General features: G+C 61.3%; 1 protein-coding gene across 5 annotated transcripts in view; it reads left to right on the forward strand.

Moving 5' to 3' along the window:
• The window catches only part of SEMA4D (semaphorin 4D), a 63,379-nt gene that overhangs the window by 36,053 nt on the left and 1,656 nt on the right, over positions 1-25,670 (forward strand). For 4 of the 5 annotated variants that reach the window (XM_038527312.1, XM_038527311.1, XM_038527313.1 and 1 more), the window contains exons 4-16: positions 428-573; positions 3,086-3,148; positions 4,574-4,672; positions 7,074-7,167; positions 7,680-7,793; positions 8,419-8,570; positions 9,477-9,652; positions 9,742-9,898; positions 10,845-11,067; positions 11,786-11,901; positions 15,045-15,217; positions 15,297-15,340; positions 16,106-18,236. In XM_038527312.1, the coding sequence (XP_038383240.1) occupies positions 428-573; positions 3,086-3,148; positions 4,574-4,672; positions 7,074-7,167; positions 7,680-7,793; positions 8,419-8,570; positions 9,477-9,652; positions 9,742-9,898; positions 10,845-11,067; positions 11,786-11,901; positions 15,045-15,217; positions 15,297-15,340; positions 16,106-17,013 (2,465 nt within the window). In that variant the 3' untranslated portion in view covers positions 17,014-18,236. Of the gene's footprint in view, positions 1-427; positions 574-3,085; positions 3,149-4,573; positions 4,673-7,073; positions 7,168-7,679; positions 7,794-8,418; positions 8,571-9,476; positions 9,653-9,741; positions 9,899-10,844; positions 11,068-11,785; positions 11,902-15,044; positions 15,218-15,296; positions 15,341-16,105; positions 18,237-18,409; positions 18,617-23,701; positions 23,912-25,555; positions 25,654-25,670 lie in introns of those variants that run through there. The other variant, XM_038527314.1, reaches the window with a different exon arrangement.

Below are 25,670 nucleotides of genomic sequence, written 5' to 3' on the forward strand. Positions count from 1 at the left end.
CCATACTCCTGGGAGGTCCCACTCCAGGGAGGTCACAATCCTGAAAGGTCCTTCTCCTGGGAGGTCACGTGCTTGGAGGCCACACTGCTGGAAGGTCATGCTCCTTGTAGGTCACACTCCTGGGAGGTCATGTGCTTGGAGGTCATGCTTCTGGGAGGCCACACCCCTGGGAGGCCACATGGAGTGCAGGGTTTGGAATCAGCTGGGCTGGAAGGAGTAGGAAGGGATGTTGGGCCACAGCACTGGTTAACCACAGTGGCTTGGGCCTTGCTGGGTCCTCTGCTCTTCGTGGCCATCTTAGGCCGGGGGCTGGCCTCGTGGCAGTGGGTCCACGCCAGGCCCTGGCGACCTGACGGTGTGCTGAAGCCAGGCAGGGTGCTCAGTGCATCCCAGTTCAGAAGGGCCTCACCTTCTCCCTTATCCCCAGAGGTGCAGCTGGAGAAGTTTCACGAGCCCGGCATCTTCAACTACTCGGTGTTGCTGCTAAGTGAGGACAAGAGCACCCTGTACGTGGGTGCCCGGGAGGCCGTGTTTGCCCTGAGCGCACTCAACGTCTCCAAGAAGCAGCATGAGGTATGGCACGGGCTCCGCTCTACTGCCGTGTGGGCCACAGACCTTCTGGGGTTTTCTCCTTGAACCTGCACTTCGGCCCCTCCTGGCATGTGAGGCCCCTCACTGGCCATGAGGCTGCTCACCCCGTGGCCGGCCCACAGTATTCTGCACGCCTGTGAGCAGCCTCCCGCCCGCCTGTGAGCAGCCCGTCCCGGGATGCACCGGGGCAGCCTCCGTCGTCCCAGGCCAGCCACTCACCCAGGGGCCACCCTCCTTTCCTCGTGGGGTTGTGAACTCTTCGTCATGGACAATCTCAAGCCCATGTGGGAGTAGAAGTGATGTCAATGAGGCCTGTCCCCCCTCAGCTCCTAGAGGCCGGAGTCACCTTCCTGCACCTATGTCCTCGTGCTCTGGTCCCTCTGGAGGCTTCAAATCCAACCCCAGACCCATGCTTCATCCATAAGGGGTTCCCTGGGTGTCTCCTTCCTAAAGAAAATGATTCTTTTTTGTCAAAATAAGCAAAATACCACAATCACAGCCCAAATATGTTATCAAAATAGTTGTTCAGATTCCAGAAACCATCATAAATGACGTCTGAATGTGGTTGAGATCAGGCTGTTCTTGGGGTCAGCCGCTCTGCCCATCAGGTGTCCCCAGCCCTCGCTGGGAAAGCCACCTCCTGCGTTCTGGGCAGGCCCATCCACCGAGGCAGGGCCCCCCTCCCCGCCTCTGGTGCAGAGATGCAGGTGCATCATGGACTGCGTCCAGGGACTGCCCGGCCCAGCCTCTCCTTCCCTGTCCAGGAGCAGGAAGTTGTCACCAAAGGGGACGTTCACGTCCCCAGGAGCCATTCCTTTAGACAAGGCTGGATCAGCACCTGAAATCCAGGCCTCTGTTTGCCTGTTTTTCACGCCCTATGCCCTCCATCTCTCCCAAGGGAGGTAGTGGCATTTTGGTTATTTGGATTTTCGGAGCAACCTTGGAGTCGTGAATTTGAGCGCATCAGCAGAGCCTTGCTCCGTGGTGGCCCGAGCAGGACCTGCTGCTCAGACTGTCCCTGGCTGCTGGCAGCCTCTCCATAACCATAGGTCCTAGGCTCAAGTCGGTGGCTGGGGTTGGCTTCTTGCTCTCTGGAACTGAGCAGGGCCGAGCTGGTCTTATGCGTTCTCCGCCCCAGACGTCTGTGCTTTGTTCTGCCGTCAGCTCCCGAGTCTGGTATCATCGGGTTTATTTCTGCCTGACTGACAACCGATAACCCAGATGCTGGCCGTCGGCCTCTGAAAAGAATAGGGCGGGCAGCCTGGGTGGCTCAGCCTGCCTTCGGCTCAGGGTGTGATCCTGGAGTCTTGGGATCGAGTCCCACAATGGGCTCCTTGCAGGGAGCCTGCTTCTCCCTCTGCCTGTGTCTCTGCCTCTCTCTCTGTGTCTCTCATGAATAAATAAAATCTTCAAAAAAATAATTTAAAAAAAGAACGGGGCTATGCCGACCTCTGCGTGTGTGGTTGGAGCCCACATGGCTCTTTTTGTGCATCTTGCGTCCCCTCGGGGTGAGGGAGTGGTCCCCTCAGAGACCAGGGGGGCCCATCAGTGTTCATGTTCCCATGTCCTTATGCATTTTATGTGGATGGAGATGAAATCATTTTTATTTTACTTTCCGAGGCAAGTGGCCATTTGCCTTGGTATGTCATTCTGATGAGGACTTGGGTTTCTCTGGAAATGGACCGCATGGTTGTCAAGGGGTGTGCTGCTCCCCCTGTGGGAAGCCAGTCCGTGGAGGACACTTAGTGTAGGGCGGCATCCACGGGGATTTGCCTCCGTGTGCTCCCTGACCCCTGAGCCCCCGATAGCTGGCTTTGATTCTCTGAGCGTTGGTCATGGGGTCATCACACGGGGAGATGGGGCATCCTGGAGGTGAGGCAGGAGTTGGGGAGCCCTTTGTGGGGTGGCCTATGGCCTCTTGTCCTGTGCGGGGCAGGGGGCAGAGGCTCCGCCGCTGGTCGGCCTTGATCATGCAAGCACAGGCCATGGGAACACGCGTGGTGGGGGGGAGCAGGTGCTCCCTCGCTGCCAAGGCTGCGGGCACAGAAACCTGAAGGGAGCCCAGTGGTCACGGGAAACACAGGACTTTATCTTTCCTTTTACTGCCCTCGAGTCGGTCTGAATGGATGAAGGAGCCAACTTTGCCATTTGAAAATGCCTGTGGTTTAGCTTGTTGATAAATAGTCTAAGACTTCAGCATGTGAGCGTTGGCTGCTGCTTTGTGGCGAGTGATGGGAATCTGGGGGGAATGATGGAAATCTGGGGGGCCAGGCGTGCCAGCTTCGGGGGAATGGTCCTGGTGGAAACTTCTTAAAGCCCCAGTTGTTCGGGCATCCGCTGGCTGAGCCTGGCTTTGCAATCTCATGTCTGCTCTCAGGGGCAATGTCTGTGCCCCACATGCCCCCGGGTGCTTTGGGAGCCATGGGTTTTGACGCCAGCGTCCCCTTTTGAATGGGGGAGATGCACTGAAACGGACTCTCGTTTCTCCCAACAGGCGTATTGGAAGGTCTCGGAAGATAAAAAAGCAAAATGTGCAGAAAAGGGCAAATCAAGACAGGTAATTTCTGGTCTCAGAAGCCCCCCAGTGACGTGACCACAGCATCACAGATCTGCAGGTCCCCTCCTGCACCCCAACGATTGGGGGGCATCTCTCAAGTCAGGAGCCCCCACATGGTGGGTGCCTGACACACTTTTGTAAAGGTGAACATAGGCGCGTTTATTCAGATGGCCCCAAACCTGATAGAGAAAATCCTTCCTGGTGCCCGTGGGATGAACATGTGTGGTGCAGCGTCCAGCCCCCAGCACCCCACCAGCTTTGCGGGGTGGCCGTAGGGTTTCTGCATCTGGTGCAGCAACCGTGCCTTGAGAAACGCTCTTCCTCCAGGAGGTACTGGGCCGGTCCGTGTGCTGGCTGTGTGGGCAGTGCTGCCCCCCACCCCCTGTGCCCCCCATCACTCCCTGGGCCCCCTGCCCCGACCTGGTGCCAGGCCTGTGTCCGAGTCCCCAAATGGAAGAGCCCCGTCTTCCTTGCTAGTTGGGCAGGACACCAGAGTTCAGGTAGATTAAAGTGGTTGGCTAATTTCAAAAGGATTCAAAATAAAAAAAAAAAATGCTCCTGCTGAACTTTTTCTTTAGCAAGATGTTGCACACGTTCACCGAAGTCCCTAGATCTGAAGTTGCTTTAGGAAATGGGGAAAATGCAGGCTTCATGTGGTAATAACTAGTGTTGGAGGGAGTTGTCTGAAAGCTAAATTAGGCCGAATGCTCGCCCTGCCCGACGTGGAGGCTGCTCGGAGACGAGAGTCCCTCCCGGGTCACGTGGGGAGGGTGAGCTACTGCCAACCCATTAAAGACAATTGTGGTGGGAGGAAAAACCTTCCCTGGGCAGAGATAATTTCAGACAATAGTCCGTATAACACATATAATCCCAGTACATACATTTCAGCCTAAAATAGCGTGTTCTCTGATGGCATCTGGTTTTCTCCTGCAGGGACAGCCTCGGGCCCCTCCCTCGCCTGGCCTGTCCCTGGAGACCAGAGAAGTGCTGTTTCCAGTCCCATGAACTGGGCAGGCCCGGGATGGGGGGGTCCCCGGGGACAGGGAGGGCAGGCGGGATACCTTGCTCCGGCCCCTCTGCAGCTCTGGCCACGCGAGGCCGGTCCCGGGTGTTGAAGAGAGTCAGTGCATCTGTCCGGCAGCGGGTGTCCAGGGGGGTCTGAGGCCAGCGCATCTTCGCCGAGTGTGAATTGGTGGTGGAGGTGAAATGTCACGGCCCCTGACGGCTGCCCCGGGGACGCTGCTGGCACACAAGCACCCAGTCCAGCTGCAGAGTTAGGCTTGTCCGGGGGGCTGGGTCTGTGCCCTGACCCTGCTGCCCAGGCAGGGCCGAGCGAGCTTGTGAAGGTGCGGGGGCAGCCGAGGTGCCCAGTGCGTGAGGGCGGCGTCCAGTGGAGGCTGATGCTCGTTTCTTTCCCTTTTGCAGACAGAATGTCTCAACTACATCCGCGTGCTGCAGCCACTCAGTGCCAGCGCCCTGTACGTGTGCGGGACCAACGCGTTCCAGCCAGCCTGCGACCACCTGGTAAGGCTGCGGCACCCACTCCTGGGGCAGTGCTCTTAGCAGAGGGGTCCTGAGGCAACCTGGGGGGCTGGCAGCGAGGGCTCCACGGGGCCAGTGGCCGGGCTCCTGGAAGGCCAGTGTCCTGCCTGTGAACCGCTATCACCGAGGGGAGGGCAGGGCAGGGCTCACGGGGCCAGCGGCACAGAGCTGGCCATGGGCAGAGCTTCTGGGATGCATGCTGTTGGCACACAGAAGTACCAATGTGCCGTGGACCAGCCTGTGTCCTCCTGGCCACGTGTGCTTCGTGGGGGGGCTGCTGCGGCTGAGGGGCCTGGTCAGATGGAAAAGCCAGGACTCGGATCCTGATCGCGTGCTGCTGGTTCACCTGGGCTGCAAGCCAAGTGTCCATGCGCCCAAATCCACACGTGGGAGCCCTAATGCACCCCCTGCGTGTTGGTTTGGAGTTGGGGCCCATGAGCCTCCAGAGCCGTCTCTGTACCACGTTGGGGGGATGGGGCGCCTGCTGGCCAGGAAGAAGGCAGCGTCCTCTTCACCCAGCACATCCCAGCCGGTCCCCTGTACCCCACTGGCCACCTCCAGAGCTGGAGGGAACGGGTGTGTGTGCTAGGGGCTGCCCTGTGTGCTGCTTAATGGCAGCCCGGGCTCACAGGGACTGCATGGCTGCTGCTCGGCTCCGGGGGCATCGCCCTGTGGCATCGGCTGTGGACGCGGGGACCGCTGATGTAGCTGGAGGCATGCACCCCCTCCAAGGGGCTACGGCATGGCATGGGTGTGTGAGTGCCTCCCTCCCTGACCCACGTCCATCCTCCTGGCTCCCATTTGCCTTGTGTAGTATGAAGGTCTTTGTGGGGGGGACCCACACTTTCCTCTGCAGGCCCTCGCCAACAGGGAGCCAGAAGGATATTGGGTGGCAGCGTCTTGCCACAAGAAGCCTGTTTTGCTCAGGCACCTGCTGAGCCATTTACAACGACCACAGAGAACGAGCAGCATTTATGTTTTACAAAGGTTTTATTTATTTATCCATGAGAGACAGAGAGGCAGAGACATCCAGGCAGAGGGAGAAGCAGGCTCCCTGCAGGGAGCCTGATGTGGGACTCCTTCCCAGGACCCCGGGATCGTGCCCTGAGCCAAAGGCAGACACTCAACCACTGAGTCACCCAGGGATCCCCCAGAAGAGCATTTTAAACACCTGAGGATCAACAGGCCCCTCTTCTAGTGACCGTCCCTGATTGAGTGAGTCTCAGCCAGGCAAGAAGTGCGCTGCCATGGAGAGCTTTGTTTGCTGGAACCCTAAAGTAATGATAACTTAAAGAAGATTCTCCAACCTTGAGTCTGAGCTACACGACAGTGCAAAGTGGGGGCAGACACAGGACTTGACTGGGGAACCATGTTCGTGCACAGACCCACAGGGCGGCTGCCACGACCCAGCCGTCTCAGCTTGCAGACGCTGGGGGTGTGAGGGCCGGCACTGAGAGCTGGACCTCCGCTTTCTGAGGGAGGGAAATGTGTGCCAGGTCTTATTAGAAATGTCTGTGCACCCAGGTATCTGCTGGCTGAGCTTTAGTCGGTCAGGAGTTTCCAACACCAGGTGTAGATGCCGGTCCCGTGGGCCTGTCTGCTGTTAGGTGAGGGAGTCAGGTGTCACATGTAATCTCTCCCCATATTTTTAATGACAATGTTCAGGCCACCAGAAGGCCGATGGCGCAGGCATCTGGGCACCTGGATCACACAGGTGGCGCAGGTGTGGGCGAGCTGCCTCGTGCCCCGCAGCCCCCGAATGCCCAGAGCAGTGGCGCTGGCCTATGTGACCAAGCCTGTGGGTGCCTGCGAAGACGCACAGTCATTACCAATAACCTCTCTTCTCTGGGCCGCCCCCTGTTCACACGTCCCCCAGACTGCCCCTCGTGCTGCGATCCATTCACACCCCAGCTCGTGCTCCCTGGCCTGACATGGGAGGTGGGCCCACAGCTTTCCTGTTTTTTATGCACAGGGTTTGGGCTCCCTGGTCAGGCCAGGAGGGATGCCTGATCTGAGACCATCACCCCTACTGTGTGTGAGAGCCAAATGGGGCGGGAGTCCCCAGGTGCCTGTGTCTCAGGGGGCCTGGGCCCTGCCGCCTCCAATGCTACCGCGTTGGCACTGAAATCCTGTATGTGGCCTCCAGTCGCTCGCGGGGGGCCTCCCACCCCAGGCTGCCCTTAGCTGCCTAGTGACCGTGGAGCCGTCGTTGCTGTATAACTAAAATGAGGCTCCTGGAACCCGTGGGGCCCTCGAGGCACCAGCGTCCAGATGCTCCTCCCTCTCTCCCCTCAGCGAATCTGGGAAGCGGTTCAGCACATGGGCGCCGGGAGCCAAGAGGTTCAAACTCTTCCTGATGCTCTGTCTCCTGGTTTTGTTGCAGAACTTAACGTCCTTTCAGTTTCTGGGGCGAACAGAAGATGGAAAGGGCAGGTGCCCCTTCGACCCCGCACAGAGCTACACTTCTGTCATGGTTGGTGAGTCCCACCCCCAGGCCAGCACGCAGCCCGTGGGGCTCCCTCCCTCGGCCTCCACATTCCCTGTGCCCCCAGAAGGCCCACGGGCCTCCCTGTGAACCCCACACACAAGCCTTTGAACTCATTGTGCAACAGGCCCACCGGCCACCACTGGGGCCACACGTCAGACTTGTGGGACGAGGTTATCGTGTGTCTGTACAAATTACGTGGCCTCCTGTTCACACTGTCATGCCTCCACAGAGGGCAGCATGTGGAGCCCTGTGTGCCCACCATCATGTCCTGGGTGCAGGTCCCCTGGTGTTCACGGCCCAGCCCTCAAGAAGCACCCTTCATGAGGTGCACACAGCCATCCATCCCCATGGGGAAATGCAGCAGAGCCTCCAGAAGCAGTTGCGTGTGCCCAGGAGCAGGCCCACGGCCTCTCCCCATCCCCAGAGGGGCTTGTGTCTGGCTGTGACCGGAGCTGTGACGGGTGCTGACCCCCTCTCCTCTTCCCTCTGGGGCCGCTCAAGACGGGGAGCTGTATTCTGGGACGTCCTACAACTTTCTGGGAAGTGAGCCCATCATCTCCCGAAACTCGTCCCATAGCCCTCTGAGGACGGAGTACGCGATCCCGTGGCTCAACGGTAAGAGGCAGGAGCCCCGCCGCCGTGTTCCTCCATCTGCAGCGCTGAGCCTCCCCAAAGGCCCTGGGCGCCCCCGACCTCGTGGCAGTCCCCCTGCGGGTGCATCCAGAGCTCCACACCCAGTGTCCCAGGCTGGGTCTTTCCCCGCTCAGCTGGTGCTGCTTGGAGGCCACCCTCCCCACTACTTCCCTGAAAATGGACGTGGTCACTGTCCTTCGTGATATGAGAGCTTCACAGTCCCCGGTGACTCGGGCGGGGAGGCCATCTACCTCCAGATGATGCGGTTGCAGCAGATCCCGCAGCTGTTCACACGGGGCTCTCCCTGTGGGCTTGGCAGCTGCCTGTAACCCCGGGGTGCTCCTCGCTGCAGAGTGGGCTAGGGCAGGGGCTGTGTCATCGTTGGGTCTCCGGGGATGGGGGTCTGGCTCCCCGGGGACCCCAGGCTGCCCGCCACAGGGGGAAGCCCAGCCTGGGGTCACAGGCAGTATCTCTGGCACCTCTGCGGGCCAGGGAGGGCAGTGGGTGGCATCCCCACCCCTGTGACACACGCACCCTCTTGCATTGCTGCCGGTGGCACCGGGGCCCTGGGCATGTGGAGAGACAGCCATGTGTCTGCTGCTTGTAGAGCCAAGCTTCGTCTTTGCTGACGTGATCCGAGAACACCCAGATGGCGTGGACAGCGGGGATGACCGGGTCTACTTCTTCTTCACCGAGGTGTCTGTGGAGTATGAGTTTGTGTTCAAGCTGATGATCCCACGAGTGGCCAGGGTGTGCAAGGTGAGCACGCTCCCTGAGGTCCCCTTGGTGCCGACCCATGGCGCACGTGTGTCCAGGGGACTTGTGGGTTCCGGGCTTCCTCTAAAATGTCGACACCCCTCTGCTTCACCCTCCCACACCATGATGATCAGCCTGCCCGGGCAGCCTGGGGGTGTCCCTGTGAACCCCAGAAGCATAGGCACCCCCGTGCGTGAGCGGCCGCCCAGTCTCAGCAAGCCTGCTTCTGACTCCCCTCCCCCAGGCCTCCCAAGTTACAGAAACTTAGTGGCTGGCCACCGTGTGAGCTAAATTCTGCTGGAATTGGGATTTCGGCATCCCAACATACAGGTGGCGGAGAGCGTGTGGGTTTCTGTGTCCAAAATGAGTAAGAATGCTTCGATTCCAGTCTCCTGCATCCAGATTCTCATGTTTCAGGCTCTCCTGGGCGGGTCCCATCAGGCGTGTTTGTCATTGTCCCTTGGGGGCTGCTCACGAGAACATGTGTATGGGGGACCTGGCCAGAGCCTGCTGACATGACTGCATCCTCTGCGATGAGGACTGTCTTTTGGGGGAGTCCCCACGTGTTGGCCTGAGGCAGATGGGGCCTTGTCCATGGCCCGGGCTCTGCAGCTGCTCATGGGGTCCAGTAGCATGTGGCTGGTGAGGCATCTGCGTGATGCCATGTGTGTGTGCGTGGCCCACCGGTCCCTCCAGCCGCGGCCAGGCAACGTCACCGAGAGGCTTGTCTGACCCGAGATCCCAGCTGGCGAGGAAGGGGCACAGTGGCCACATGGCGGTTCCGCGGCCTTCCTCAGTCGAGGCCTCAGGTGGTTCGAATGGCGCCACTGGGGGCCACTGACCACACTCGCTGGGCACCCGCTCACAGGGGCCTGCCCTTCCCCCACCACACGTGTCTTCCGGTTTCAGGGGGACCAGGGTGGCCTGCGGACCCTGCAGAAGAAGTGGACGTCTTTCCTCAAGGCCAGGCTGATCTGTTCCCGGCCAGACAACAACCTCGTCTTCAACGTGCTGCAGGACATCTTTGTCCTCAGGTCCCCAGACCTCAAGGAGCCCGTGTTCTACGGGGTCTTCACCCCACAGCTGTGAGTGCATGGGCAGCGGGGTGGGCAGGGGGGCAGCTTCTCTGCACTCCCACCAGCCAGGCCCGTCACGCCGTCCCCCTCCTCCGCAGGAACAACGTGGGGCTGTCGGCTGTGTGTGCCTACAACCTGTCCACGGCCGAGGCGGTCTTCTCCGGCGGGAAGTACATGCAGAGCGCCACGGTGGAGCAGTCCCACACCAAGTGGGTGCGCTACAACGGGGCCGTGCCCACGCCGCGGCCCGGGGCGGTGAGTGGGGCTGGGCTGCGGGAGGCCGGGGGCAGGTTGGTGGCAGCCGCCGTGCGTCCCCGGGCCAGGCCAGGGTGGGGGTGGCCCTGGAGGGGAAGAGGCATCCACGGGGACTAGGAAGGTCAGCGAGCACACTCCTCCCCCCGTGCTGTCCTCAGTGGTGTGCAGGGCACGGGGTTGCAGGCTGAACGAGAAGGTCGCCCTGGCTGGCACAGGTCACTTAGTGGCATTAACGTCGTATGATAAAAAGAGTTCTGTGTCATTTTCTGCTCCCTGCACAGAAATACACAATTTCTTGGTTACGAGCTGTACCTCCTGCCCATTAACACGAGTCACATTTTTTTTTCCCCTAAAAGTATGAATTCTGTGTAGAAGTCCGTGTGGTCACAAGGCCCGTTTGGCTGCATGCGCTCAGCTTGTGGTTGGCGTGCAGGGCCGGGGCCTGGGCTCTCCCCCAGGACAGGGTCTCCTCCGGGGGGCACACGTCTGCCCACAATGGTCAGGTCCCTCAGTGCGCAAGTTACGAAGTAAGACCCGTCCACTCACACGCATGAGAAGCTAGAGTCCCTCACACGCTTGACCTTCACGCGCTTTGGAATGGGACTGTTTTTAGCAATTTTAGCCATGTTCTTGAGCTATCAAGCGATAAGTACTTAGATTCAATTTCAAAAGCTTGATACGCTTTTCTCGCTTATAAGTAGGTACAAACAGCTTCGTAGAGCGTGGATCTCGGGAATTCTGTCTCATGGATACAAATGTAGTTGCCTCCCCATCAGGCCGCAAAGGAAAAGGCACCTGCAGGGAACAGGCGCCTGTTTGTGCCCTTGTGCAAGAAACCCACTGTGTAGTGGGTTTTGTGCCTCCTGAGGGCCTGCGTGGGGGGCGTGTGCAGAGCGTGTGCGGGCAGCCATGCGCGGGGTGTTGACAGGCAGCTCCCTCCCTGCAGTGCATCAACCGTGAAGCGCGGGCCGCCAACTTCTCCAGCTCCCTCACTCTGCCGGACAAGACCTTACAGTTCATCAAAGACCACCCTCTCATGGACGGCTCCGTGACCCCGATAGACAACAGGCCCAGGCTGATCAAGAGAGACGTGAACTACACGCAGATCGTGGTGGACAGGACACGGGCCCTGGACGGCACCGTCTATGACGTCATGTTTGTCAGCACAGGTGGGTTCTGACCCCTGGTGAGGACACCGGCACCGCTGGCTCTTCCTTGGGGAGCCAGCGCCTGCCCCCCAGGCCCCAGCTGCGTGCGTGGAAGCGTTCCCAAGTGGCCGCCCCAGCTGGCTGGCCTCAGGGCTGTGAGCACATCCAACCACCGGGGCGCTGGGTGAAAAGGCAGGTTCTGGGTCCCATCTGGGGAGTTGGGTCCCGTAGGTCGGGGCTAGCACTGAGGGAGTCTGGGTGGTCCGTGCGGGCCTCCCCGCTGGTTTGGGACCTGACCCTGAACAAGGGGTGGTGGCCAGGCTCCAAGGCTGCTGGTAGGGCACCATGGTTGGCCCTGGGAGCTTTCCAGCGGCTCTAATCATCACGGGAGAGGGCCCTGCCTTCACCTTCCCCGGGGCACCCACGGGCGGCATCCCAGAGGGCCACCTGTCCTTAATGGTGGCAGCACGTCACTGCATCGACGTCCACTGGAGCCAACTGTGGCCTGTTAGCGTATCATTGAGGGAACAGTAGAAACGCTCTGTGCCACTTGGTCCCCATTCCCCAGCGAGTGGTTTTCTCCTTTCCCACCTCCAAAGCGAGACGACCATCAGTCTCTAAGTGTCCTGTCGGGGGAGGGAGTTGATGGAAAGAACGGACCGCGGGCTGCCGTGGCCGACAGTACCAGCACGTCCTGTCCTCGTGGGTGTGGCCCTGACCCAGAGCTTTGCCCCTGCAGACCGGGGTGCCCTGCACAAAGCCGTCAGCTTCGAGCATGAGGCCCACATCATCGAGGAGACGCAGCTCTTCCCGGACTTTGAGCCGATCCAGACGCTGCTGCTGAATTCCCAGCAGGTAGAGTGGCCGGCGGGGGGCGGGCAGGCGGGGGGCACTCGTGTCCCTGGTCGCTGGGTGAACGCGGAGGCCAGTCGTCTGTCTGGTCCAGAGGAGCCGATCTCCAGCCTCTTACAGGAGGTCCTGGGAGGCCCAGGGTGTCGGATGGGGAGATGGAACTGTCAGCTCAGGAGGGCTGTGCCTCACGGAGTTGCCAGGGCACCCTGGGAGGTGAGGGGCACCGGCTCACAGAAACACCCCTGCGCCCTGAGCTGGGTAGGGTCGGCGCCTCGTCGGCAGGTGAGGGGTCCTTGCAACATACGTGTCGGGACAGAGGAGCCTGCTTTGAGCAGCAGTGATGATGCTGTGCGACCCCCGCCTCTCTGACGAGGCATCAACTGCATCGGGTTGGGGTCAGGGTCGAGGTCAGGATCGGGGTCGGGGTCGGGGTTCTGCTAAGCCCTCCCGTAAAAGCCAGGACTGAGTGCTCGAGGCTCCAGGGGCTACACGAGCGGCCCTGGGGCATCCACCGGCCTTTGCACCTGCCTGCACTCCGGCAGAGCTTTGTTTATGGAAACAGCTCAGGAGCTCGTTAACACCCAGATGTCGTGGAATGTTATTCTGACTTTTTCCTCAGCCGTTTCACAATGTGAAATCTATTATTAGTTGGCGGGTGGTGTAGAAACGGGGCGGACTTGCTGCGCAGGCCGAGCCCTGCCGTCTCCACACGTGGCTGGGCCGCGGCTCCCGCTCACAGCTGGGGCGGGCCACGCGGATCCCAGCAGGCCAGGCCCAGGTCGGGGGACCACGTGAGCCTCCTCTGTAGCTGGGGGCATCCGACCCTGGGGGTGGCCCGGCCCCGCCATGTGACTGGCTGCAGGCCTCGCTCCTCCCTGTGGGGTCCCCACGCTGGGAGTCCCCCCGGGGCCAGAGCAGACACCGGAAGCCTGGCCGCGGGCCCGTGCCCCTTGCTGCGCACCTGGCCTCTCTGCCTGGACCCGCAAAGCCTCGTTCCGGGGCACCGGGCTCAGCTGTCCCCAGTGTGTGGCATTGTTCACATGCTGAGCCTGCCTTGTGTGACCCTGACGCTCCCGAGCCTCTGTCTCCGGGGGTGGACGGAGCTTCACACCTGAGGTGGTCCCATGGCCCCTCCACGCTTCCGCGCCGCCAGGGGAGGGGACGGTGAGCAGCGGCAAGAGGCACGGGCAGCCAGGTGGGGGGAGAAGGCAGCTGACTTCCCAGGGGCACGTGTGCAGACGTCACGCACGGGTCCCCTGCATTGTGAGCAGATGGACTTGGATCTGATGTCCAAGGGGACCCGTGAGGGGCCAGGCAGGACAGGGCCACGGCATGCACCCACTCAACAAACCTCACAAACATCAGGCATTACCTGCTCAGGTTTTTTCTTTGCCTTTTTAAACACTTTCCATCTTGAAATATTGTCAGATCCACAGAGGGTGGGGGATGATGTGCAGGGGCTCTGGCCACCCCCCGCACGGAGGAGCCCCGCTGGCACAGTGCCCACTGGCCCACAAACGTCTGCTCCAGTTCCGGGGCCTCACATGGCCTGGGACATCCCCATCTATCATCATTTCGGCGGCATGCTCAGCTTTGCGGAGGACCAAACACCCCGGGTTTCCTCGTGATTGGATGGGGTTGAGGGTTTGGGGACGTGACGTGAGCGAGGACAGTGCTGGCCAGCGAGGCCGGGCAGGGGTGAGGCCCCAGTGCCCATGGGCAGACATACTGTGAAGCCGTGGACCTGCACTCCACCCTATGGTGACGGATGCTTGCTCGTGGGGGAGACCTCAAGGCTGCTGGGTGTCAGTCCCTCCTGCCCACGGGCTTCTGCACCTGCCAATGGTCTCAGCCACCCCCCGCCACTGTTTGCCTGTTTCCTTCTCTCAGAATCTGTTACTCCGTGGCTCTGGGTCACGGAAGCCCAGCCCTGGGGACGGGGGTGCAGGGACATGAGCGCCCCATCCCCCCATGCCCACAGCCACACACTCAGGTCTGGTGTCAGCTGGGGCTTCCGGGCAGTCTGTGCCCTCCAGGGTCCCTCAAGGTTGCCTGCTTGGCCTTCCCAGGAACCCTCTCCTCTGCAAGCCACGTGACCCCGAGAGGGGTCTGGGGTGGCATCCTCAGTCCTTTCAGCAACCATGTGGCCTCCTCTGCCTGGGCCCCACCAACAGGGATGGGCTAGCCCCCAGGCCTGGCTCTCTCTGCCCCTTCTGACCAGAGGACAGTCTGCTGTGGAGGGGACTTCTTGGCTATACTCACACAGGGTGCGTCACAGGCCAGGAGCGCCAGCTGGACGCTGCTGTTAATTCCCTGTCTCCCCCCGGGGAAGGCTGCAACTCGTTTGGGTCTGAAACACTGACTTCTGCTGGGTTCTGTTAACCCTGAGGTTAACCAGAAGATCTGTGTGGGGTCGGGGGAGACGGGCTCACCGGCGGAGGAGACCGTGGACACACATGCAGAATTGCAGCCCTGCAGCATGGCTGTGCCAGGAGGGGTCCCCGCTGTGTCCAGGGGAGCAATTAGCCACCTGGGGGGCCTGGCTCTCTGAGGGGCCAGCCGTCAGCCTCCCTGTCTGCGTGCTCCTCCCTCGCAAACCTGGCTGGTCCCTTAATCCTCGTGCTGGAGTTCTGCATGTCCCCCACCACTCTCTGGCGCCTCCTTTCCTGGCCCCGCTGGATTCGGACACTACTGGGCTGTCCGTGCACAGCTGCTCAAGCCAGGCAGGCCTGGGATTGGGCTCCGAGTTGTACCCTTTGGCCTCTGTCCTGTCGCGGGGCCAGGAGTGTCCCACTGGAGGAGCCCCATCCACACAGAGGAGCTGACCCCCAGCCCTAGTGGGGCAGAGACACGTCCACACTGGCACCCAGACGGGAGGGCTGGGGGGTTCTGGGGGGGCCTGTGACCAAGGCCCCGAGTGCCGAGTTAGCGAGGACTCTGCTGAAGAGCACGCGGCCTCTGCGGGCTTGAGGTGCTGCTGTTGGGATTGGCCTTGGAGTAGCCCGGCTGAGCTCCGGTTCTGGAAGCTCCTGGATGAGGGATCGCGGGAACGTGCTTGCCACAGCCGGCGAGGTGGAGAAGCACCTGCCACCAAGCGCATGAATGCCACCCCTCATGCGCCTGTCCCCTCTGTCTCCCCCGTGCAGGGCAAGAGATTTGTGTACGCGGGTTCCAGCTCGGGTGTGGTGCAGGCCCCCGTGGCCTTCTGCGGGAAGCACGGGAGCTGCGAGGACTGCGTGCTGGCCCGCGACCCCTACTGCGCCTGGAGCCGTGCCGCCGAGGCCTGCGTGGACCTGCACCGGACAGACAGCCCCAGCAGGTACCGGGGGCGCGCGTGCCGGCCACCCGCCCTGCCCGCGGGGAAGGCGCGTGAGTGACCGTGCCCGCTTGCCTTGCAGGACTTTGGTTCAGCAGATGAGCGGTGACACGTCCGTCTGCCCCAGTAAGTGGCCCCTCCTCGCTGTGCTGCTCGGGGGCGGCCGGGTCTCGTGATCGTGTCGTGGTGCTGTGCTGTTGTGGCATCTCGTACATTCTTTTTTCCTTTCTCTACTTGGAACAGAGGGCACGTATCCATGAGGATACAGAGGCCGACCCCGCCAGCCCCTCTGGTTGCAGCCACGTAGTGCGTTCACTGGAAGGTGCTCGGCGTCCAACCTGTGACATCCAGTCTTGAGACGCTCCTCTCTCCCGCTTAGCTTGGGGCTGCTGACACAACCCTGAGGGTCCCGGGAGGGGCAGCGGGAGGCGTCCTCGTCCCCTCGGCGATGCCCCTGCCGGCCGGGGGGTCAGGCACATCCCTTGGTCTCCTGGAAGGCAGCCGTGCCCTGGGCTGTCACGCTCCTGATGTGGACTCGACAGCGGGGCAGCCTCAGGAGGATGCTGGGCCACTGAGAGTCCACGGGCCCCGGAGCCGTTGGCAGGAGCGCGGCGTGTGACTCCGCGTGTCGCCGCACGGCCTCGCAGGGCACCAGATGGGATCTCTGTACCCGGTTGCTCCCGAGTTCCTCATCCCCTGGGGCTGCCATCTGGGGCTCATCTCTGCTCTTCTGTCACGCATGTCTTTATCTCCTTAGTTGTTCTGGAAGATTCTGTGTTGCTCTAGTGGGTGAAACTCTTGTGTTCTCTTGTGCGTGTTGACCTATCTTTGAAAGAAGGGAAGTAGCGGGCCGGGTTGTTGACACTGTGCACGTTTATTTTGGTGTTCCAGATGAAACTAAAAGTTTCCGGGAGCATTTTTTCAAGCACGGCGGCACAGCAGAACTGAAATGCTCCCAAAAGTCGAACCTGGCCCGGGTGGTGTGGACGTTCCGGGACCGCGTACTCAAGGCCCAGACCCCCAAGTATGGCCTGGTGGGCAGGAGAGACTTGCTCATCTTCGACCTGTCAGAGGGAGACAGCGGGGTGTACCAGTGCCTGTCGGAGGAGAGAGTCAGGAACAGGACGGTCCTGCAGCTGCTGGCCAAGCACGTTCTGGAAGTCAGGGTGGTTCCTAGGACCCCGGCTGCCTCCACCCCACCAGCCGCCCGGACGGAAGGCGACAGGACCGTCCTCAGAGTGTCGACGGAGCCCACCCCGGGCCCCCCGCCCCAGACCCCGGCCATGCGGGGCCCCACGCCCAGCCCCGCGCCCACCGGCAGCACCTGCAAACCAAAGACCATCATCAACACGGTCCCTGAGGTCCACTCGGAGAAGACCATGTATCTCAAGTCCAGTGACAACCGCCTGCTCATGTTCCTCTTCCTCTTCTTCTTCGTGCTCTGCCTCGGCCTCTTTTCCTACAACTGCTACAAGGGCTACCTGCCCGGCCACTGCCTGAAGCTCCGCTCCGCCATGCTGCTGGGGAAGAAGCAGCCCGCGTCCGACTTCTCCGACTTTGAGCAGAGCGTGAAGGAGACGCTGGTGGAGCAGGGCAGCTTCTCGCAGCAGAACGGGGGGCAGCCCCGGCCGGCCCTGGACACCGGCTACGAGACGGAGCAGGACACCATGGCCAGCCGGGTGCCCACCGACAGGGAAGACTCGCAGAGGCTCGACGACCTGCCGGTCCGGGACAGGCCGTTTGACGTCAAGTGTGAGCTCAAGTATGCCGACTCGGACGCGGACGTGGACGCGGAGTGAGGCGCCCGCGCGTACAGGCCTCCACACACCGTCGGTGCTCGTCCGGCCCTGGGGCCACGTAGGGAGCCCGTGTCCATACACCTGTCTTCTGTGTCTTTTCTCTTGGGTCGAGCTTGTGATTTGGTTTCTCTTTGTCCTTTCGGAAAATGGTGAGCATTGTGCCCCGGCCTCCCAGGTGGGCCGCCGTCGGGGACCGGCTGTGGACACTCATGCCTGGAGCGCCCCCTCCTCCAAGCAGCCACTGAACGATCATTTCATTCCAGATTGGAAATGACGTGTTTGTTTATCAGATTGGTAACTTAGCGCCTGTTGTCCAGATTGGCACGTACCTTTTCTTCCCACAGGATTATTTTTGTAGGGTTTTACTTCTGTTGTGTTAGGTCGTTTATTTCTTAAATCAAGAAAGCGGATGTTTAAATATTGAGAAGATGTAGTACATCTTCCAGGTTCTGTTGTGAGGATAGGATACAGCTTACGTTGCTTACGATTCTCAGGGATAAACTTACTTTGGCTAAATGCATTCCTTCTGCTTTTAGAAACGTAGACAGAACCATCTCTTAAGCACATTTTTTTTTTTTTATTCCTTGAAGGAAACCTCATTTTCAGAGAGATTTTCTTTCTATAATTTTCCCCCCGTTGTTTTAACTATTTCGAAGAAGAGAGGACAGCGGGAGGCTGGCCCAGAGCTGATGGGGGTGCAGGTCTTGCAAACGGAGGCCCATGGCCACTGCTCAAAACCTCCCGTGCAGACGGACAGACATCCACCAGGGCGTCTTCAGACATCCACATGGCTCCTATGACCATTGGCCTCTGTCCACAGCCACTGCCCGCGGGACGTCCCACCTGGCTGAAGAGGGCTGTCCACACATGCAAGCAAGCTGGACAGGCCCGTGTCCCAACAGTCCTTGGAGCCATGGGGTGGAGCCGCGTGGCCCAGTGCTGTCTCTCAAGGTGCGAACAGGCGAGATGGTTCAGCCTCGGTGACGTCAAGCCCGCCTGCTGCTTCCCACACGCCTGCAAGAGGCGGCTGTCTTTCCGTGGCAAAGAGCAATAAGCTGGACTTGTGTGTGCCCGCGTGGACGGTGTCATCTGCAGCATGCTAGGACTCGACCATTTTGGTGTAAACATTTGTGTTTTATAAGATTTACTTTGTTTTTATTTTTCTACTTTGAATTGTATACATTGGAAAAGTAACCTAATAAATGAGAAGCTTCTATCCTTCACGCGGGCGTGACTTGCCGAGTCTGGCGGCCAACACCCCCCCGCCCCCCCAGCGGGCGCTGACCTGCGCTGCCGGCCCTCCCTTCTCTGTGCTTTGCTTCCCTGCTCCGGGTGCAGTGGGATCCTCACGACCCCGCCTCAGTGGCCTCTCTCTTTTCTGTCCTCTGTCTCGCAGCCTCACCTCTGCCCTTCCCCCCTCCGGGGTCCTCCTCCCTGTCCTGTCGGGGCCCCGGCTCAGCTTCCTCTCCCCGAAGCCCCTGGCCGGCCTCGGCCTCGGGGCCTGACAGCAGCCTGCCGGTTGCCCTCCTGCCACCCTTCCTCAGCGACCAGGCACAGCACGTGCACGCCCTGGGGACCTTCCACCTCTTCTGCCAGGCCACAGGTGAGCGGGGTGCCTGTCGGGGCGGGGGGGGGGCATCGGTCTATCCACAGGGGGCCGCGCTCACCGCCATGGGCTGCACAGGCCACAGGTCCCATGGGGAACTCGGCTCTGCCTCCAGAGCCCCGAGGCCTTGCTCAGCTGGTCGCAGTACGTGGGACTGACTGACTGCCGACCCCTCGGGGCTCTGTCCGTGGGGGGCTCCGTCCTTGTGGGGCTCTGGAGCCGCCAGAAGGGGCGTCGTTCTCATGCGTCGAGCCGAGCGGCCCCGGGGCCTGGAGGTGCCTGCCCTGTGCTGGGAGAGGCCAAGACGGCCTCCTGCGGGGCCATGTCTTTGTGGTCTCCTGTGGCCTCCCGTGGTCCCCATGGTTTTCCATGGCCTCCGTGGTCTCCCTGGTCCCCGTGGTCTCCTGTGGCCGAGCGGCTGCCTGGAGGCTCCGTCCTCTGTGTCCCGAGGAGAGGGATAGAGCTGATGAGGAAGCAGCGTGCAGGTGGTTTCTTCTTGAGACTTTAAACTGTGAGGAGTGCTCCGGGTACGAGCCGGCTCCGGGAGCCTTTGCACGTCCCGTGTGGCCGTGGACTGGCCGCATGTCTCGTGGCCGCACGGGAAGCTGCCTGTGAGCAGGACGCTATGGAGACAGACCCATGGGGGCAGGTCTGTGCGGCCCCCGGCTCGCCTGCTCCACACCTGGACTTAGCCCGTACCGGGCCCCCCGTGTGGCTCCGGGCCTGGGCGAGTCCTCTTGGGGCCTCCCCGGACAGAGTGGTGTCCCCGTTGCTGGGAGAGCGGGTGGTCAGTCACACAACCTGGCGAGGAACCCAAGGCCCCTTGCCGCAGGCGGCCATGAGACCAGGGGACACTTCTAAACGTGGCTTCTCTGGGAGGCGCTGTTAGCCAGTGTGTGCACTGTGATGGGGGGCAGGGGGACCCCGAGACCGGTGTCAGCCAGAGTGGGAAGCATACCAGGTTTCAACGGGGACCCAGTGCAGGTGTTCACTGCAGGGCTGCTGGCGGCCGGGGAGAAGGGGTGCGGGTCCCATCTGACGACAGCGGGAAGAGCCACACCCCCTCCCCTGCCGGGCTGCTGCCAAGAACCAGCAGCCAGAGGGACATTCTTCCCCAGACTTCCCGCCTCCTTAGTGGGACCTGACAGGAAGCTGGGGACCAAGGATGGGGAGGGGGCGGGTGGCCTCGCAGCCCGGGGTGGGAGAAGTGGGCAGCACGGAGGGGCAGCTGATAGAGCCGAGGGCCCATGGCACACTCCTTGCTCCTTGAGCGGTGGCCCATCTGGAACCTTCCATTGTACCACGGGGCCCCACGTGAGGCTGTGAGGCAGCCTGAGAAGAACGGGCCCTTCCCAGGGAGCCCGTGCATCCTATTCCACCCGAGAGGGAAGGCCGTGCGTCCTTGTCAGCTCGAGGTACCCGAGGGCCCAGGGCTTGCCCAGCACAGCTAGGCACAGGCCACACGGAGCACAGCGGGCCCTCCTGTGGGCGGCTGGGTGTGGGGGCCGGGCCCCGAGGGAGGGCGGCTCCGTCGGGCAGCAGCAAGCCAGGGCAGGGGCCGCATCCCAGGGCGCCCACCCCACCCTCCAGAGCAGTCGCTGGAGGTGTCAGCCCAGCCGCCGAAGCCAGGAGGCGCAGCCCTGGCCTCAGGGCCTGCCCCCAGCTCAGCCTCTCCCCCGAGCCCGTCCAGGAGCCAGTGCTGGTCGCATGCGCAGGTGGGCGTCCTTGTATGTGGGGTTTCAAATGACGGTGCCTCTGGCCACCCCTTCCCGGCACATGCCAGAACCAGTTTCTTCTCCAGCTGACACTCCAGCCGCAGCTCCTCCCGCAGCCCCTCCCTTTCCAGGTTTCCCTCCCAGTGTCCCCAAATGGCCTCAGGCCCGGGGGCCATGCAGACCTGGCTTTGGTAAACTGTGACTGGCGGCTGGGCCAGGTCACCTGCCTGTGCCGGGCGTGTCTCGCTGCTCCCCATCTTGCCCCATCTCCGGATTTTCCCCGCGGGGTGTGTGTGTGCACTCACGTGTGCATGCATCTCTGGCCACAGCCGACTGCCAATCGTGCTCTGCAGCCATACCTCCATTCCCAGGCCCTGAGGCCTCAGGGTGCAGAGGAGGGCGTCTCCAAACTGCTGCTCACCTCCCAGGAGGTGACGGGGGGGGGGGGGGGGGGACGGGGGGCGCACATCTGTAGTTAGGAAGGTGCTGGCAGGCAGAAGGGATCCTGAGCCCGAGACTGATGTCGGCACATGGCGGGGATGCTTTTCTGCAATAATGACCCCGAGCCCCCTGCCGTGGAGTGCAGCGGGATGAGCAGTCATTGGCAGCGGTACTCCGGCGTGTGTGCACAGGCAGGGAGAGCTGTGAACCACACCAACACGCCCACGTTCACAGACGTGCAGATCACGCATCTGCCCCCACAGGTGTGCGGACTAGAGCCCCAGGGCTTTGGTGCCCAAGTGGAGCCGTGTGCCCCGCGGGACCCCGCATCCCTGGCAGACTGTGCTCATCACTTCCACAGCTAGGAACGGGTCCTCTGTACGTGAGGGGACTCGGCTACTCATGGTTTTGGCGGTCTCCTAGGTTTTAACCACGATGTTGGAAATCAGAGCCCTTGAAGCCACTGGGGGCTGTGGGGGCCACAGAACGTCCCCTGCTCCCCCACAGTGGCTGTTGGTGCCAGCGTGTCTTGGGGGAAGGGGGGAGGGAGGGTGCTCCGGAAAGGCCAGGCTGGACTGTGCGCGTCGACTCGGGAGCTGGTCATTGTCTGGAAAGGCTGGGACCCCTCCAGGGTGGGCAAGGCGGCCGATCTGTCCCCTTGCAGCTGGCCTGATCCTTAGCATGTCTTTCTGTTGCGATCACCATAGGCTTTTACAGAGCAGTCCTTGCGTGTGGGACCGTCCCCCGCACCTGGCACCCTGTGAAGCTGGGCGCCTGGGCAGGCGACCCCCATGCTCCCACTTACCCACAACGTGGTCTGTGAAGCTCATTTTGCCACGTGCTTCCAGGGATTGGGACCTAGATATTCTCTAGATGTTCTGGGGGTCACTCTCTTCAGCTGACCACAGGGTGCTGGCTGCTTTGCGACAATGTGGGCACTGTGATGGGAAGGCTCTGATGGGGTGGAAGAGGCCCCCCTCCCCAGCTGGATCCTGATTTCCGTGCAGTTCTGGATCTGGCCATGCAGGACGACGTCCAACTCTGGGTGCAGCCAGTAACTGGCAGGAGGCCCCGGGCATGAGCTCGGAGATGGGCTGGCCCCAGGGTCAGAGGAGACCATATACAAGGGGATGCTTGGGGGAAGGCTTGACAAGCAGGGACACTAGTCACAGATGTGGCCCGAGGACTTGACCCCATCACACTGCCCTCCAACTCTGGGCTCTCAAGGCCCCCACTTCCAGAATCAGGTGTCCTCCCTCAGTGAGGCCACTGCTCTGACAGGCTCTGGTTTTGACACAAGGTAGAATCAGCACTGCACCCACCAGTCCCCTTCAGGCGTGGGGTGGGTTAGGGGAAGGGTGACCCCTGGCAGGTGCTGGAACCCAAGGCCTGGGGAGCCTTCCTGGGGCAGGAGGGCCTGGCCGGCTGTCTGGGCCTGAGTGGCAGTATGCAGGCCCTGCTAACAGGTTTTAACTGTCCCTTTGCCTCCCTGCTCTCCTCTGCATTCAGAAGGAGCCGGATAGCTTTCTAAAAAAGTAAGTAGAACGTAAGTACACCTTTAACATTTTCAGTGCTTTACTGTGGCTAAACGCACAGATTTCAGGCTGCTCAGAAGGTTTTCAGGACCGAGGGGCACATGGTGGTTTGTGTTCTGCCCATGCCCCCCTACAGCATGGGCACCCGGGCATTTTGCTCCTTCAGGTTCTGGCCATATGGCTCAGGTTCTGTCCCAGAGAGGGCTGTAAGAAACCTCCAGAAGCTCCCGTGGCCCATCCAGGTGGCACGTCACCATGGGGCAGTCAGGGGATGGGGGGAGCCCAGGCCCTTTGAAACAGACTTTAGTGTCTGTTCAGACTGCCTCAACAAGAGTCCGTTTCCAAACTTGATTCGGCTGCTGGGCGGTGGTGTCACATGGCACTCGCAGCAGGTACAGGGAGGGTCAGTGCCCGGCGATGGGCAGCTGCAGGTGTATGCAGACATAGGCAGACCTGTGTGTGTGTTCATGCGTGTGCACACACGTCTGTAGTGCAGATCCTCAGATGCATGCATATCTACATGTGATACACGGACAGAAACATCTTCGACTAGAGGACAAAACGCTTTGTGAAAATCAAATTACAGTAATAGAATAAAAACCCATACATCCTGCACAGAAAATAAGAGGACACTGACAAGGTGTCCACACCACCAGTGTGGCCACAGCGCTGTTGTGGGAAACACGTGCTCCCGCACACATGCGCTCCCTCTGCTGACCGCCCCCCGACGCCGCCGCAGCCTCTGCGGTTCCCAGGTTGGCAGGGCAACCAGGTAGACTCGCTGTGAGAAGCGTTCTCAAGCAGGGCTGGCTCTAGTCTGGGTCAGCTTGCAGCCCACCCCTGGGTGCCATCCATGCCTGGCACCCCTCCCCACCCCCTGGGAGCGCCCGCTGGCAGCCCCACCCCCTCAGCTTGGCCGGACCGCCTCCAGTTAGGTGCCGGGAGAGCAGGGGTGACCCCCTGGAGGCAGAGCCTCTGGTCACAGGTGGTGGCGGCAGGTCTAGGGCAGGAGATGAAGTTCCCAGGCTCAGACCCTCTGTGCAGAACGGACACCTGCCCCCAGGGCACGGCTCTCAGGTCCCCCATGGCAAAGGGGGCTAGGGGTGCCCAGCTGTGCAGATGTGCTTCTAAAAAGGTACCTAAGGTTTAAGAAGCAGGGAGTCCAGGGGGCAGTGAGGGCACACCTTTTCTCCAAGGACACTGAGGCTCACAGTGGGAATCACCCCAGGCCACCTCCAGGGACACAAGTGCCATCACTCTGAGTCCAGCTGGGACAATGCAGGTCCTTGCCCTGGGTAGCTCATACCACTCATCCCCACCGGGGGCCATGAACACGGGCCCTTAGTGAGAGTCCAGGGGACACCAGGTGGAAACAGTCTGTGTGTCCCCAGGTCCTGCAGACGTTCACTTTGTCTGGGAGAAGAATGGCCGTGAGCTGGAGACATGTGTCCCCACACAGACCCACGGGCTGCACGACGGCAGGACCCACGTGCTCAGCTGGCTGCGAGATGCCCTCCAAGAGAGCGCCGAGTACCGCTGCTCCGTGTTGTCTTCCGCGGGCAACAAGACCTCTGGAGTGCGGGTCACCGTCATGAGACATGGTAAAGAAGGAGCGCGCCGTGCATGGCCAGCCTCCCCGGCGTCCCGCCACTGCCACACGGCCCCCACACCCCGTGCCCACCGCATAGCCACCTGCCGGGTCTCACCCCGGGGTCTGTGAGGTCTTTGTTTGGAGAGCCCGTGTCCCCTGCTGTCTTCACACCGAAGGGCCGGGGTGTGCGCGTCTGGCCTGAAAGCCTTCCCGTCTCCCAGCCGCACTGCACACACTCACACCTCAGTGCCCCCAGGCCTGAGCCCATGCCACCAGGAGCTTTTCCTGAACATGTATTCATTCTGCTCTGCTCCACTTCATGTCCTGTGCTCTTTCTGGAACTATTTTCCCACACGTTGGACCCCCTGGTTTGGTATGGAGCAGGGAAGGGCCCTGGGGCTGTGCTTCCGCGTCCAGATGGCCTGTCCCGGTGCCCGAGTGTCTCCAGGAGGGGTTGCCTCGGTTTCCCCACTGCTGGCCCAGGATTCAGCCTTCTCACGCCTGCTCCCTTCCAGCTGGTGCCTCTGCTTTCAGCCCCCAGGTTTTGTGCTTCCTCTCTAGTCCTGGCCTGTCCTCAGGTTTGCACCTATACTTGGCAATGCTGAAAAGGCCACGTCCTTCTGGGGCAGGCTTGGGGAGAGAAAGATGCTGCAAATATTCGCTTCTACCCAGAACCCCTTTTCTTCCTGTTTCTGTGAAGCGCCCTGCCTGCTGCAGTGAGGACAAACGGAATCGTGACATGAATATGCCCCACAAACTGTGAGGGGTCATGCCGAAGTTGCGGGAATGGCACCGTCAGCCAACAGCCAAGGGGCCACAGGCAGTCTGGGGTGCACTACACTGCCCTGCTCCCTGGGCTATGCTCTGGCCCAGGGCCTCCCAGCTCAGAGCCCGTGAGCAGCAGGCCCCAGCTCTGGTTGTGGCCCTTCTACCGTCACACTACGGGCTGCCCAGGCATGCAGCGGGCAGAGATGCCAGCACAGCCAGGACGGCCAGAATCTGCCTGCCAGCCCGGCCTCCTGGAGATGCAGGGGTGCTAGAGAACGTAGGGGTTCTCTCGGACAGGAGCAAGACGTCCCCTTCTAGCCCCTCGGGGATTAGGACCCCTAAGGCGCCTCGGGAGCCCTTGCCCCGGCCCACTTCTGCTCCAGCAACAAGTTCCGCTTGGTGTCTCAGGGTTCAGGTCCCTGGCACCCACTTTTGAAATCAGCAGCCTGAACTCTGGGCCAGGTCAGTGACACAGTTCACACCTGTGTTTACAAACAAAATCCACGGCGGCCTGCTGCGCCATCTTGACAGCCCCCCAAGTAACTTGCTTTCAAACCCTAGATCAGGCTCCTACTTGCAGCAGGCTGCACAGAGCAGGCAACAGCTGGACATCAGCCTCCCTCAGGCCAGGCCTCAAAGGGGAAGCAGCACGCCCAACATGGGGAACTAGACAATTCAAGGGAGCAGAGGACAGAGCCAGCGTGACCTTGGGGACCAGCCGCTAACTGGAGCTGGCAGCCAGGGATGACCTGGGGAAGCCCCCCCAGCCAGGAAGGCAAGGCTGGGAGGTGTCAACACTCCTCGGAATGGCCTCAGTGGATGGTGCGTACCCAGGGTGCCATCAAGGCCTGCAAACCTGACACCTGGTGTCCCCTTTGTCTTGCAGAAGCGACCCACCAGGAGCAGTGGACCAGAGAGCTCGCCGCGTGGAGGGCTGTGGCCGGGGAGCATGACCGCATGATGCGCAGCTGGAGGAAGGCGTGGGTACGTGGCCGGGCTGG

The sequence above is a fragment of the Canis lupus genome, chromosome 1, assembly GCF_011100685.1.
Source record: "Canis lupus familiaris isolate Mischka breed German Shepherd chromosome 1, alternate assembly UU_Cfam_GSD_1.0, whole genome shotgun sequence".
In the NCBI taxonomy this organism is placed as follows: Eukaryota; Metazoa; Chordata; class Mammalia; order Carnivora; family Canidae; genus Canis; species Canis lupus.